The following is a 15435-nucleotide window of genomic DNA, read 5'->3' as shown; positions in this document are numbered from 1 at the left end:
TGGTCCTGGGGTAGATACAACGTCAGTAATAGTAACCCCTAGAGTATTGAGGATGGCCCAGGGGTGGATACAACGTCAGTAATAGTAACCCCTGAAGTATCGAAGATGGTCCGGAGGTAGATATAACATCAGTTATAATAACCCTGGGGTATCGAGGATGGTCCAGGGGTGGATACAACGTCAGTAATAGTAACCCCTGGGGTATCGAGGATGGTCCAGGGGTGGATACAACGTCAGTAATAGTAACCCCTGGAGTATCGAGGATGGTCCAGGGGTGGATACAACGTCAGTATAATAGTAACCCCTGGGGTATCGAGGATGGTCCAGGGGTGGATACAACGTCAGTAATAGTAACCCCTGGAGTATCGAGGATGGTCCAGGGGTGGATACAACGTCAGTAATAGTAACCCCTGGAGTATCGAGGATGGCCCAGGAGTGGATACAACGTTAGTAATAGTAACCCATGGAGTATCGACAGGTCGGGCTGGGTTTTATTAGCTTTGGCGTCCTATTAACAGCCAGGGTCATGAAAGGACGTGCCAGAATTAGTGAAGAAAAGCCGGAGTACCCGGCAAAAAACCACCGACTAGCGGTCATTACATGGCAACCTCGCAACATGGGATTCTAACTCGCGACTCAGGGTCGGATGGCTTGTGGTAATATGTCGAGACATCTTATAACCACTCGGCCACCGCAGCGATAGCAGGTAAACGTACAAATGTGAGGTAAACTACTAGAGTTATTTCCCTTCGTACTATGGAGTAAAAAACGATGGTAAGTGAACCTGATATATCAGAATGGATAACACATTCGCAAGAGTTATAAACTTACTTGAATGGATAGAATATCAGCCATTTCAGCAAATACTGTTCAAGTACATTGGTTTTCATTTGTTACACGTAATGTACAACAAATAAACACCCATTAGTCCACAAAATTATTTGACTTTGTCATCTATAGTAATTTTACGAAAATAAGTTCACGTTTTCGTGATTGACGGACACACATAGGTTACTGTAATCATGGTTTACGCAAAAGTGGGGAATTAGGTTCTTTTAAACGTGAACATTCTACCCGCGTGTAATATTTGGTGAAATGTGCAAATTAATACTCGTGAATAGACCAACGTTTACAGAAATATCCTCCATTCCAATGGAAGCCAGAGATCGAAAGGAAACCGATAAAACTATATTACATGTACATCAATCTAACTAAAATCAGATACTGTACGCACGTGCTATACACGTACATGTAAAATATATTAGAAAAGACTAGCACAAATGAAACTTCTAACACTCGTTTTCACAATGAACGCAAATTGAAGATACTTTTTATCACATAAGTATGTACAACAACCTACATTTCGAAGAATCTCAAGTCAAAATGTATTGCGAAAATCTGCCATGCTGTCCCGTCGTCCTTGAAATCCTGACGTCACGTTATTTTCCCTGATGTCATTTTATTGTTTCTGTCAAGACGTCGCAATGTGCAAAAATATTACATGGGCGAAATCACTGGTGATCAGGTGGATTATGTGATAAAATGAAATATCTGTTTTCAATTAGATTGTTTTGACAGACAAAACGAAAGTTGGGAAAAACGAGTTTTATTCAAATTTGAAAAAAAAATTCTGCAAAACAATATTGTAAACATATATTTAAGAGATAGCTAGACGTGCGTGAATTAAATATACGATTAATTGCACAAAATAAAAATTCTGCACGTACACAAAATGACGAGTTTTCATCGATTAATGCCACCATGGGATGATAATTTCATTCTTATAAAATAGATATAAACTCTATAACTAAACATACAGCTAAGATATAATATATATTTCTTTCATACCTACGGGTGTAATACTGGCTGGTCCAGGGCAATACACTCATGTCGCCTGAGGCTGTACTGCATGGCTACTCGTGCAATAAAGCCTCGTGATGTCACGGCGTCAACAAAATCTCTATTTCCTCGGTAAAATTTTAACCTTTTTTTTCCCACGAATATGACTGGTTTTACTATGAAAGATGCAAACAACGGAATTTGTTATGAAAGTATCACGTAAATTTTCATGTATGGAAAATTGACTTCCAGTCGTCGATTTCTCCGAATTTATTTCAAAATGGCGGGATATTATAGCTGTAAAATTGCAATAAAACATCGAGGTATGAAAGAAAAATACTCTTTCATAAGTGGATATGAAGGATAGGGATATTCTACCCTCGGAATCACAAAATGTAGCAAAACCCTCGGCAAGCCTCGGGTTTTACTACATTTTGTGACCCTCGGGTAGAATATCCCAATCCTTCATATCCACATATGAAAGAGTCTTATAATACACGTGGGAGTTTTGAGCAATAATGTTTAAGTCATCACAGTAAAAAATATAATATGTAATGCCCGATACACTATTTACATCACCAGAATTCAGTACGTAATTTTACCTGAATGGATTGTTAGTTTCTACGAGTACATGTATACAGTTTGTATTAATATAGGGAGGTATAACTCTGACTCCGACTGTAGTATTCAGAATGCTATCAACTGCAATATTTACTTTTAACAATCTGTTTTGGGTGAGATAGGTACGCACAGTTATTATTTCTTAGAATGTACAGTACATAAAGTAATATCATCATGAATGTACTCCATGCGATGTTCTGATGAGTACAGTATCACGCAGTGTTCTAACACCATATGCTCACAACTGAAAAGCACCCACCCTCGTAACAACAGATTAGAACGCATTAACTCAAATGCCATCCTCGATAATTCAGGGGTTACTATCACTGTCGTTATAGCCATTCCTGGACTATCTCATAGTGTTTCATAAATCTGAAGGCAGTTTAGGATAAAAAAGACCAATCACAAGCCTGCAGAGACTTATATTAAAGATTACTAGGATATCGATGGCAAATTTCAACGCCACACAATCATCCGAAGTGTACCGTTATTTAATTATTGTGATGTGCAACAAATGACTAATATAACTGTTCGTTTGCCGTCAAACACAGAACTTTAAGTTTACTATGGCATTGTCCAGGTGCTGGTATAAAAACAGTGATAGCAATCCCTGGAATATCGAAGATGTATTATGACACACAAAATATGTTAGAAACGAGTTTGTCTTTGTAGTATTTTGCACCTATATATGAACTGTAAATCAACTTCCTTTCGCGCTATTAAATTTTGCGATTTCCATTTCACGAATTTTCGCGAATTTACTTGGATCGCGAAACTCGCGAAAGTAAATCGCGCGCGAATGAAAGTTAGTTTACAGTAAATATATCTTAATGGAGATTATTCCGTGTTAAAATGGTACAATGTCACAGTCGGGTGAACTCTAATTAGCATAAACCATGCTTACGTTCACTATTATGTCGCCAACATCATAAATATACATTAAACCAATCATTACTTGATTTGCACTAAATGCGTCAATATTCTCTCGTAAATTAATTGTGTTGCCTCCAACACAAATGTAGTACGCAACAGGACAAAATAAAATCGTCATAATGTAACAAATAATAATTGCACATACGTGCGCAAGGTAAATCTGTAAATCTTTATAGAATTCTGATATTAACATCTCTCAAAGTACTTGACAATGTTTGTATACATTGTGTCATTCAGTAATGTTATGGAAAATATAAATATTGGTTTGGTTCATTTGATTAACTTCATATTAACAGTTTTGTAAGGACTCCCATATGTAGAAGGTTTTGGGAGGCTGTGGTATATTTGTATTTCCTTGTAATAGAAGTACTCTTGGCCCTGTTATTTAAGCAATAAACTGTTACCAGATTGGACATACAGTTGATATGAAGCCCATCCGGAAGGAAGATAAATAGAATGGCGCCCGTTAGGGCGCCATGAATATTTATCTTTCGGACGGATGGGCTTCATATCAACTGTATGTCCAATCTGGTAACAGTTTATTACTTATATTTCCATTACGATTATTAAAATTCAACACTTTACATGTATATCCTTTGAATTTTCCCGCTTGAGCTAGTGTTGACGTCACCAAGTTTAATAAACGGAACAGCCATATCATCAGCTTCTGAATATAGTTCAACACAAAACGGTTTGAAACAAGCGCACAAATGAAAATTATGCGATGGTATTTTTTAATACATGCTATTTTGTAAACATGATAATACTATTAGATATCATAGACCACACAACTTTAAAACCACTTTTTAAATTATTTGACCGTTATGTATAGGTGTAAGTATATATTGTATACACTGTCCGTGACGCGGCTGAAACGTTAAATATTCATACGCTTGACCAGATTGGAGTTCATAGCGTGATATTGCCCATTTGGTTTAACATACATGTAGATCAAACGGGAAACTGAAAGTAGAATGGAAATATAGTGCTATCACACTAAAGCATGCTGCCGAAGACACCGAGCACCCCACCCCACTGATCATCTCCTAGCACCAGAAAGCACTAAACTATGATTGACTTAAGTGCAGATGTATTTGGATATTTGAGTGTCCGGGGATACAGTGATATCATTATGTTATTGACCTTGGCAGTCCAGTTTCAACCCGGTTTTTTCGGCCCAGTAACATATGTCAGTAAAGCCACTAAGGTGATATATGGACCAACAAAGTCTGATTATTTGGTTGCTTTGTTGACTATGATATGAACAGTTAAAACAAATATATAAAGTTTTACATTGAGTAAACATGTTAAACATGTATTTCACGGTACGATATGACAACCAACCGTGGCTACTACTACATGTACGCCAGTTCTCTCTTCTTGGTCTATTAGTTCTTTTACCTTGGTCTAGTTAGGACTTAAGACCAAGCACTAGTCCTTTTCATTTCACTACCTTCGAGGCCTAGCCCTTATTATATACTTTTTGACGATTTTGTTCCATCTCTATTCCTCCTAGATTTCAAGCAGATCAAATGAGCTTTCTTTGTCCAGTCTTGACTTCTGAACCAAGTATGTGATTTTTCGAATTATCCTGCGTCTAGACTTGAGACCAAGTGTGTCCTTTCGCTTCCCCACGATATCAGACCCGACTTGTCAGCATTCCTGTTTGATGCGGGAGATTCCACACTACAACCATAAACTTATGTAACTCGTGGTATGTCATATAACTTCCCAAACCGAATATCATTGGTTAAGATTCGAATGTCCGGTCTGGTCAGTTAATGATCACGTGATCCACACGCAACATCCAGCTTCATTTGTCAACGCCGTCGTCAAAAATTACCTGGAATAGATGAATAATTTATAAGGCACTAATGCATGTTGAACGGGTTTTCAATCAACTCAAAAGATACGCCACACCAATATAGTCACGATGTTTTAGCCACATAAGATATTTCATAGTTTCTGAAGTTATCGCCCTTTTATTAGACATTTTATTATAGGTAAATCGTTATATATATTAAATGGTACTCACATATATTCATTAGGTCAAATTGTAGCGCCGATGTAACTAGGGCAGCAAACGAATTGATGATAAATATCTGGTCACTATAAGCACACGTTACGCCATATGTGGTCTCAATTTTCCCTTGCAGGCAGTTGCCTACACCCGATAAATACCTACAAAATAAATCACAACTGTAATAGTAGTTACCTACAGAATAAATCACAACAGTGATCAGTTACCTACAGAATAAATAATCACAGTGATCAATTACCAACAGAATAAATTACAACAGTGATCAGTTACCTACAAAACAAATCACCATTGTTTTCGACCGTTTTTATGATCATTTGTGTTCAAAGATTCAAGCAAATCTATACACAAGCTATATCAACCGTCATGAACAGTTAGATCATGATATTGTTGAAATTTTAGCGGTGTTCTGAATCTTATTTGCAAAATTATGATTTTTAAACTGTATATCTTTTGGCGGAGAATGATGAGTTTGTTGTATTGTAGGAGTTTGTCTTCTGTTTTGATTGCTGGAGAGGAACGTGTTTTTAGGGTTTAAGACAGAGTTTAAACTAGTGATTGACCAAATAACAATCCTATAATGTTTACTAGGGTTTATAGCAGCATGTATTAGGACCGGTGGTTTGACCGAATCCGACTTTACAAAAGACTACACATCAAGTCCTATTTGACCTTGGTAGGAAAACTGACGGCCGTAGATTATAACATGCAAATATAGTTTAAAGGAAGGCATTTCAACCCTCTCAAATACTTCTATGATGTACCTATATGAACACTGGTCATAAAACGAAGACTAGTTTTGAGAAAAAATATTAAACTACTGTGTTTGGGGCAAAACATGCAGATTTGTGGAAATGCATTTAAAACTCTTGAAATAACATAATCCCCACTATGTTCAAATGTCATTATAACATTGACTTTGTACATTGGTATCATTTGGACGTTCCATATATACCATATTTGCATATTATTATCTACAGCCGTCATTTCCCTGACAAGGTCAAAAGGACTTGATGTGTATGCCTTTGTAAATTCGAATCCGGTCAACATATCGCTCCTACTACATGCTATTAACAATATTAAACATATATATGGACAGAAATATGTACTAAACCACGTGGATTTGCAGAACTGAATTTTACAATTCTTTTACACACTTTGCTAAAATTTACAAAACACAACAATCTACGAGTCAACAGTAATGTTTGAGGTTAGGACGGATTATACCAACTAAGTTATATTCAAGTACACCTAAGAAGTGATACATCGGCATTCAAAAAATCACCAGCATAGACAGGATCTTCAACCTTAAGTTGTGTTTTTATGTACAGTGTAGTGGGAGGGTCTGTTTGATTGTCGTTTATATGTGTCGGATTATAAACTATAGCTAGCTGGTATTGTGGTTGTTTTATTTTGTTGATGTGTTTGAACGTCAGTTGTCCCAAACAGTAATGGATGGACTGAAAGGGGTTATTCTTGTCGGCCTGGTAACGGTTTTGAAGTTTGGATTTATATAGTCTAGTTATGTTTAATAATTGATAAGAAAAGTTAGATAAGTAATTGAATAATGCTTGTATAAGTTAAATCAATTGTTTAAGTAATACCTACTCGCACTTCTCATCATCAGTGGTCAAGCTTTGGAAAGATGCCAAGTCAAAACATTGAAACAGTAGCTGTAAAGCCACAGATGTATTTCGGCACACCGGAGGTGTTGACAATCCTAAAACAAAATTCAGTCTATTAATTTATGCATAGAACTGGCGATAAAGTTAAAACCCACAATTTCATATTATGCGGAAAAAATGGTTTCTTTCTTATTGTCCTACCTTTTGTTGTTGTTGATGGAGTGGTAGTTGTAGTTGTTGGAGTGGTAGTTGTCGTTGTTGGAGTGGTAGTTGTCGTTGTTGGAGTGGTAGTTGTCGTTGTTGGAGTGGTAGTTGTCGTTGTTGGGGTGGTAGTAGTAGGTGAAGTGGTAGTTGTTGGAGTGGTAGTTGTCGTTGTTGGAGTGGTAGTTGTCGTTGTTGGGGTGGTAGTAGTAGGTGAAGTGGTAGTTGTTGGAGTGGTAGTTGTAGTTGTTGGAGTGGTAGTTGTCGTTGTTGGAGTGGTAGTTGTCGTTGTTGGAGTGGTAGTTGTAGTGGTTGTTGTAGTAGTTGTAGGTGTAGTAGTCGTTGGAGTGGTAGTTGTAGTGGTTGTTGGAGTGGTAGTTGTTTGGGTGGTAGTAATAGGTGTAGTGGTAGTTGTTGGAGTGGTAGTTGTTGGAGTGGTAGTTGTCGTTGTTGAGGTGGTAGTTGTAGTCGTTGGAGTGGTAGTTGTTGGTGTGGTAGTTGTAGTGGTTGTTGGAGTGGTAGTTGTAGTAGTTGGTGGTGTGGTAGTTGTAGTAGTTGTTGGTGAGGTAGTTGAAGTAGTTGTTGGAGTGGTAGTTTTAGTTGTTGGTGTGGTATCAGTTGTAGTTGTAGTGGTTGTTGAAGTGGTAGAAGTTGTTGCTCCAGTGGTGGTAGGTTGTGTCAACGTAATGGATATTGTTGTAGTATCCATGGCTTTGGCTACTTTTAGATTGACTTTTGCAATAGCAATATATGACTGTATCAAGCTGGACCTTACATCTTGTGGAGAAATATCATCAACCAAAAGCGTAATTACACATTCGACCTTTATGCTCCCTTGGCTGGAAGTAAAATAGCAAAATAAGCGTTGTATTGAGAAAAAAAAGAAATGCAAGAGAAATATATACTTTAGTTATACAATATTGATATATCCTACAGTTGATGAGTGCTCCAAACTCTTCTACCGTGTAGTGTCTTATTTTCGCGATGTTTATATTTTCCATTAAATTACAGATAACCCGCAGAGGCTATTTACACTTGTGTAATCCGTGGATAGAAACCTTGGAAGCACAAGTGTGTACTTATAGTAGCGTATGAGTCTAACACTATATAGTCAATTTGTTTAAAAAAATAGAATACGAGTATATTAATGTATAGAACAAGAATGTTTTATTTGTTTGAAACTGGAAGACGGTGTCTCAGCTATGAACTCTTGGTCAGTCAAATACCTTACAATGTAACAAGTAATAGCCCGTATAATTAAGCATCTTCTGATGTAAAAAAAAACCCCAAAAAACCCCAAACATTTGCAATCTATGTTGCAAACCCCATTATTGTTACATTAGAATTACCCACATTATGACTTTACAAATCGTTTATAAGAATATCTTACCTGAATCCAGACACCTCAACACTTTGGTATTTGGATTTCAAACTACTTTGGCTCATAATTGTTGTCAACTGAAAACAAATAATATGTAGGGGTTAACGGCCACGGCCTCCCCAGTAGGCGTTACGTGTGTGGATGTCTATGTTTTGGGAGGCTGTGATATATCCATGTTACTTCTAATTGCAATAATGGAATTATTGTCGTTTTCTTTGTTTGTTTGGTTACATAAACGTCCAATTAACAGCATCCCATGTATGCGATGTGCAGCGGGAATGAAGTGCATGGTGCGCTTGTTGTGTCATCTTGTTGAGTGGAACGTTTGCCCTTTTCAAAGTGCTATATCACTGAAGTATTCTGACAAAGACATCGAACAACACCCCCCACCGGTCACATTATACTGACTATCGATAAACCAGTCGTCACACTCTCTTTATGCTAAGCGCTCACCAGGAACAGAACTTAATATTTTGAAAGATGGGGCAACTAAAATAATGGAAAATGTTTATCCTTCCATGACTGTAAGTCCAGAAAAATAAGGATGTTTTGAATAGAAAATAATATGCAGCTGACCCTTAGGTATCTTCATTGAAATCATATTGCTTAGAATCGAAGAACCACATAATGACCCAAATGGATACAAATTCTTTTGTTTCGTGTGTTGATTTGAACTTGACTTCGCCTCCGTAATGACTGTTTTCGGTTTTATACCTAAATATTCTGACTTCAAAAATGAAGGCATCAGCAGTATAGTAAAACTAATTAGACGACTAGTCCTGTCCGCTGTAAGTACATTGCGAGTTAGTACTTTGCTGTCGGTGTCTATGGACGTTTGCTTCAATGAGATAGCAGTATAAAACGAGTTCCCTCTATCACAGATTGTTTTCACCTCAAAGCAGTTATTGTATACAGAGATGGTCAAAATCATTATAGCTAATTCATGATCTACATGTCAATTATCAACTACTTTCTAACTAGAATGTATCAACTTACGTCCGACTGTACATCTGCCTTCATTGCATCAAACTGTGGACTGTTGGGGTCAGCAAGTCTCGGATCCCATGTCTGATCTGTAAGTCTAAACTCTGTAGCATATGCTAAGGGAATAGACGTGAAAGCAACTACTGTAAACGTACATGTTTTAGCGCTACTCTTAATGTAAGACATGATGCGATAACATATGATTGTGTTATATAATTTATTTTGCTGTATTATTTACTAGTATATAGCCATTACGGCGACTGCGCGAATTCATCATTACGATAACCTGGCGAAAATTAGGTTTTTGTTACTAAAAATTGATTTGATGAAAAAGTCACGTCAACAGTATACAGTATAGCATGACATCACGATAGTTTTAATTTTTTACCTAGGATTGTGATACAAGGACCATTATCAGTGTCTTATGTATTCGCAAAATATACTGAGCTAATTGTCTGGAGGTAAGTCCATAAAATAATCAAGAGTCCTTGAGGTAGGAAAATAAGAATGCACCAAATAACACGAAGTATTCATGAGATACAGGTCTACATAATAAATGAACATTTGCTGAATCACATGTAAATACTCTACGTACCTGTCAATGTATCAGGAGATGGTGTAGTCTGCGTCGTGGTGGTTTTAAAAACTAGATATGAAACAAATTACACTGTGAATGATACAAACAATAAGTATAATCGTGTTGCAATGCTCTGGACAAATCCTGGGTCACTTTACATGGACAACTTGTTATTATTAAAATACATGTCATTAACGCAGGACTGAAATGATTGAAGTCACTGCAGTCCCGTGGCATGTTTTGACACTTCACCTTTTTGGTTATATAAGTATAAAGATATTACTTATGGTTTATGCAGCATGACTGACATTGTTGTTACCATGTCTGTTATGTTACTCGTCATTAACTGGAAATTTTCATTTTCTGTTGTAATTTTTATAGGATATATCCATGTCTTTTAGTCAAAAGAAATTTAGATTATAACACATCTTACATTGGCGATACATAAACAATTAGTAATTGTACTTGATGCGAGTAGTGTAAGGTCCTATCACCAGCCAGTATCATTTACTCACCACCAAAGTAGAGTCCAACAGTGGCCGCTCCGAGAGCCAGGACCACAACCACGACAATAGTGGCAATAACAAAGGGACGACCACATCTTTCGGACGAGGTAGCCTCTGTAGGGATGTAATGGATAAGACAACTCATTAGGGATGGACTACATTTCTATTTGGATTAATGGGGATATAACCCTCAATAGTTCATGAGACTCATTTCATAAACTGTGAAATAGTGCATGATAATTGAAGACATCAAGACCTCTCATCATAGTATACTTTGTAATGCTTCCATCAATATCAAAACTTCTTTACAAAAATAACTTATGTACGTCTACCACTGAACGCCGTAGTTTACAGATCACGTTATTTAGAAATGTTTTAAATTGAATCATTTTTTATGAAAATCAGTGGAAAATATTATAACGTAAACGATGGTGTAGTAATTTAATTCACATTTCTAACTTGTAACGTATAAACACTCCAAATAGGAAACAAATTTTCTACGTAAATCTGAATACTTATTATGAAGCTGATTATGATACCTGAATAAGTCCTATGTTTTTTGTATCGTCCAGCCGGAAACTGTTCCCTAGGGTAAGTCGTGTTATCGTAAACCTGTGAAGGATCACTAAGGGAATACTGAGACCCGCCTACTTGGTAATCCATCAGCTGAAGGTAGTCTGAATTTCTGTGGGTCCGGTTAGAATTCGTTGACCGGCGACCAAACGTTCCGGTATTGCTATCAGCATGATCAGTACTCTCAGTCCCGGTACGATCTTTCTTGTTATATATACGGTCATCCATGATGTTATCCCAGGGTACCTCATACTGCATCAATAAAAAAATGATATCATAACTCAGCTCGCAGAATTAGGTACCCATTCTGAAATGATCTTCCAGCAATGTCATATGTTCTACTTCTTTCCGAAGTTATCACATACGAGGAATTTAATTGTTAACTTGCCTTTAACATATCTTGGTAGGTAGTCATTTGGCACCAAACTCAACTCAACTCTGTGCTACTATATACCCTAATCAACCTATCCTTTCTGGAGTTATCTTATAACTGTTTTCGACGACAAAAAGACATTTTTAGTAACTTGTCTTTTTAGTTTACCTTTATAACCAACTCTATTTAATACTTTGTATCATTTTCCACCGTTTTAAAGAGACACAATAAGAAAATACCGCAGCCTTCCCAAACGTAGACATTCGCACACACAACGAACTGTATACGGGGGATGTAGCGGTATAATATACAACATAACGATCAAAACGAGACATTGTCAAGGAAGACGTTATAGAGAATCAAGGAAGACGTTATAGAGAAAATCTTATTACAAATTTAGTCACATTTTACATCAACAGCAAGGCTACACCATGACAGGTCAGGAGGAAAAAACATTGACCGGAACGAATGAAAGATCCGTATTTATCAAAAGGACAACATTTAATTAAGGGAACTTTAAATCTTTCTATATGCGAATGTGTGTCGTTATTTTGAAACTTGTCATAGAAAGGAAATTAATCCTTCATAATACCTATCACTAGTATGTTAGTGATTGTAATGTGCAGGCGCCATCTTTAATGCTCGATTCATCATTAATCAGACAAAATGAGCACTCCATCCAAATATCAAAGTTGACATCCGTCTAGCTTTAATTACCATAGGTATGATTGCAAAACTTAATCAATATATCGAGACCTATACGGGCGATGTCTGATCTCCTACATGTTATCAAGTGTCTTCAGCACAACACCAAAGCCTATTTTGTTAGATGAATACTTTACGATTTGTGTTCTCCCTGTGTATTTTCGAATGAAATAGAGCATGGGATTTAAACATGCATATAAACCCTTACAATATATTTGGTGCAATAAGTCTCATTGCTCCATTGATATTAAAAATTACTCTAAAGGGTGCAAGACACTAACATTTTTCATCAGCGGCAGTGTCCGGGCAATATCCATTATATTACATCTATAGTCCTGTAACAGTTCGCAGTACTAGTGTAATCCTCGAACTTCTGACCCATACATGAAGACATGGAAGAAGAATTGGAAACACCAACAATATCAATCCCGCCATTGCAACACCTAGCGTAATCGACTGTACCGTAGGTCAGTACATTTAATCGATAGAATATTCACACAGGTATACGCTTCCCAACCTTTCCCCATACGTAACGCCTGTATGATTGAAGGAAAATACCGTGAAGATTTACCCATAAAAAGCAATTCTATTGTCTCGTAACAACTATATATAGGTCACACAACAAATGTGTTCTAAGCTGTGGACAGGTGCGTATTACCAATTTGTTGGCTGGAAACAAATGAACAACAAAGTAAGGTCGATATGCCAAACAACGTAATACATCAAACAAAGTAGTAAAATAAAAAATAGGTTAGATTGAGTCAGTTACATTGGCTTGAGTTTGCCATGGGTCATGGCTGAACGTAGGCATACATGGATTAGTAGGCTGGTGACGGGCGTATGTAAAAAGTAGGTTCGTAGGAAACAGTTGGTTCGTAGGCTTGGAACGGGTGTACATGCATAATTGCAGTGGATTCGTAGGCTGGGGACGGGTGAACATGTATGTAAAGAGTGGGTTTATAGGCTGGGGACGGATGTACATGTATGTAAACAGTGGGTTCGTAAGCTGGGGACGGGTGTACATGTATATTAACAGTGGATTCGTATGCTGGGGACGGGTGTACATGTATATTAACAGTGGTTTCGTAAGCCGGGAACGGGTGTACATGTATATTAACAGTGGGTTCGTAGGCTAGTGACGGGTGTACATGTATGTAAACAGTGGGTTCGTAAGGTGGGGACGGGTGTACATGTATGTAAACAGAGGGTTCGTAAGCTGGGAACGGGTGTACATGTATGTAAACAATGGGTTCGTAGGCTGGGGACCGGTGTTCATGTGTGTAAACATTGGGTTCGTAGGCTGGGGACGGGTGTAGTTAAGCATTGGATGTCTTTCAGTTGGCATTCATAGCCATTATGAATGCAAACTGGACAGAGGCAAATTCAATGAAGTGCGCTAGCGCTTCATGTTGAATTTGCCTCTACTCATTTGGCATTTATATTGGCTATGAATCCCAACTGAAAGACGTCCGATGCTTATATTTACATTGGGTTACAATTTTATGATAAAATTCCAAGGGTTTTTACACCTTTTTGCACGACAAAAGGTGACGTCACAATGATAATGACGTCAAAATGAGTGATTGATGTTCATTGTCTATATGACTGCCAACTGCGCTTGGTAAGGTTACATAGTGGGGCTGCAGTGAAAATGTAAATATATGTATGTAAACAGTGGGTTCGTAGGCTGGGGACGGATGTACATGTATGTTAACAGTGTTGTAGGCGGATGGGGTTTGTATGTATGTAATTATTGGGTTCGGAGGCTGGGGAAGGGCGTGATCCGTACGTAGGTTGTGAACGGATGTTTAAACAATTTAGGTAAAATGTGTCAGTGGGTCGAGGAAAGATATTGGTCATTCGCTACAATGTATATACTGGGGAGGAATGTGCGTAAAAAAACCACGTAGGGAAGCCGTGACACAAGGTCGGACTCATCCTGTCAACATTAAATAGATATATATACATATTTAGTAATACGGTATAAAATCACTTACTGTGACGCACGACATTTGTATCTTTATGTAACACATACTTTATATACTCTATAAAATCATAATTAACATATATGAGTTCATTTGTACTTACCTGTATGCCTTGTTGCCTGGCCATGCCTGAGGGTGTTGGTAATTATTAGGTCATACCCACAATGTTTTTTATGTACATGTACTCCTTTCAGCTGATTCAACCCTGTCACTGCATATGTGTATGGTACGTTGGTACACACACCTCGACACATACCTGTAATCCATGGGGTCTACCAGCTTTTCACGCTTCTCTGACCTTCAATCCATTTTGTATGTGTACATACTTTCAGAAACAGTTCACTGCTAGATCAATTATCCGACCTGACCTGTAGTGTATTAATATAAAATACAGATACTGATCAATGCAATCATAAACTTTAGTGATCAATGTATTATAGGCTAACATGTTTTCTATCGTGCTCAAAATTACAAAGATGTACAAAAATATGTTTATATACTACTGACAGACTATTATCATTGGGTGATATAAGAAAGAATCTAAATGTTACTATTTTTAATATATTTTGTGACGCATTACAGCCATAGTCGTTCATGATCAAGGCATGATCCGATGTACACGTAACCTGTTTTATTGTTGTTCGGTAAATTGTTTCTTAAAGGCCCACTACCTTTCCGAAACGGCTTTTTATTTTTAAAATGGAAATGTAAAAGTTATCAACCTACCGTTAATATTTCACGTTTATAAACCTTCTGAACAATTTGATTAAAATAAATTAATTTGTAATTTTCATAACGCGGGTCGTCTTATGTTTCCCGCTGACGTCCTAATTACCACGCGGTAGTTGACAATCACTGCGCCAGACGGCAAAACAGCGAAATGACTCTCCACTGTTACATTAAATCATATATAACGGAGGAAATCTTGCATATGTTTGGTGTTATAACCTCATCTTAGGACTCCGGTGTATATTTTCTGATGGTACTCGTGTGTTTTTAACAAAACTTTACGTTTTGCTCCGGAAAGGAAGTGTGCCTTTAACTGAACAATCATTTACTTTTAGTTCAGATATGAAATAATTCTAACATCAGGC

At 37.3% G+C, this 15435-nt stretch overlaps 1 protein-coding gene across 1 annotated transcript; it reads right to left on the bottom strand.

Annotated features, from left to right (window-relative positions):
- Positions 1-1590: 1590 nt before the first annotated feature.
- On the bottom strand, positions 1591-14665 carry LOC138334757 (mucin-2-like). Its single transcript, XM_069283469.1, has 10 exons — positions 14445-14665; positions 11245-11530; positions 10715-10819; positions 10218-10268; positions 9635-9738; positions 8648-8715; positions 7258-8096; positions 7040-7151; positions 5429-5574; positions 1591-5236 (listed from the first exon to the last, which is right to left on the bottom strand). The coding sequence occupies exons 1-10, from the start codon at positions 14466-14468 to the stop codon at positions 5226-5228; spliced, it is 1746 nt and encodes a 581-aa protein (XP_069139570.1). The 5' UTR covers positions 14469-14665; the 3' UTR covers positions 1591-5225.
- Positions 14666-15435: the final 770 nt, after the last annotated feature.

The sequence above is a fragment of the Argopecten irradians genome, chromosome 11, assembly GCF_041381155.1.
Source record: "Argopecten irradians isolate NY chromosome 11, Ai_NY, whole genome shotgun sequence".
In the NCBI taxonomy this organism is placed as follows: Eukaryota; Metazoa; Mollusca; class Bivalvia; order Pectinida; family Pectinidae; genus Argopecten; species Argopecten irradians.
Note: the sequence above shows the minus strand (reverse complement) of the source record. Positions and strands in the feature narration are given on the sequence as shown.

Bases quoted from the DNA above. Each gene is read 5' to 3' on its own strand.
- LOC138334757 (XM_069283469.1), bottom strand. From the start codon at position 14,468: ATGGCCAGGCAACAAGGCATACAG. The intron at 11,531-14,444 runs GTAAGTACAAAT...TTATTGATGCAG, and splicing joins CCAGGCAACAAGGCATACAG to TATGAGGTACCCTGGGATAA. The intron at 8,097-8,647 runs GTAAGATATTCT...TTTTACTTCCAG, and splicing joins GTTGAGGTGTCTGGATTCAG to CCAAGGGAGCATAAAGGTCG.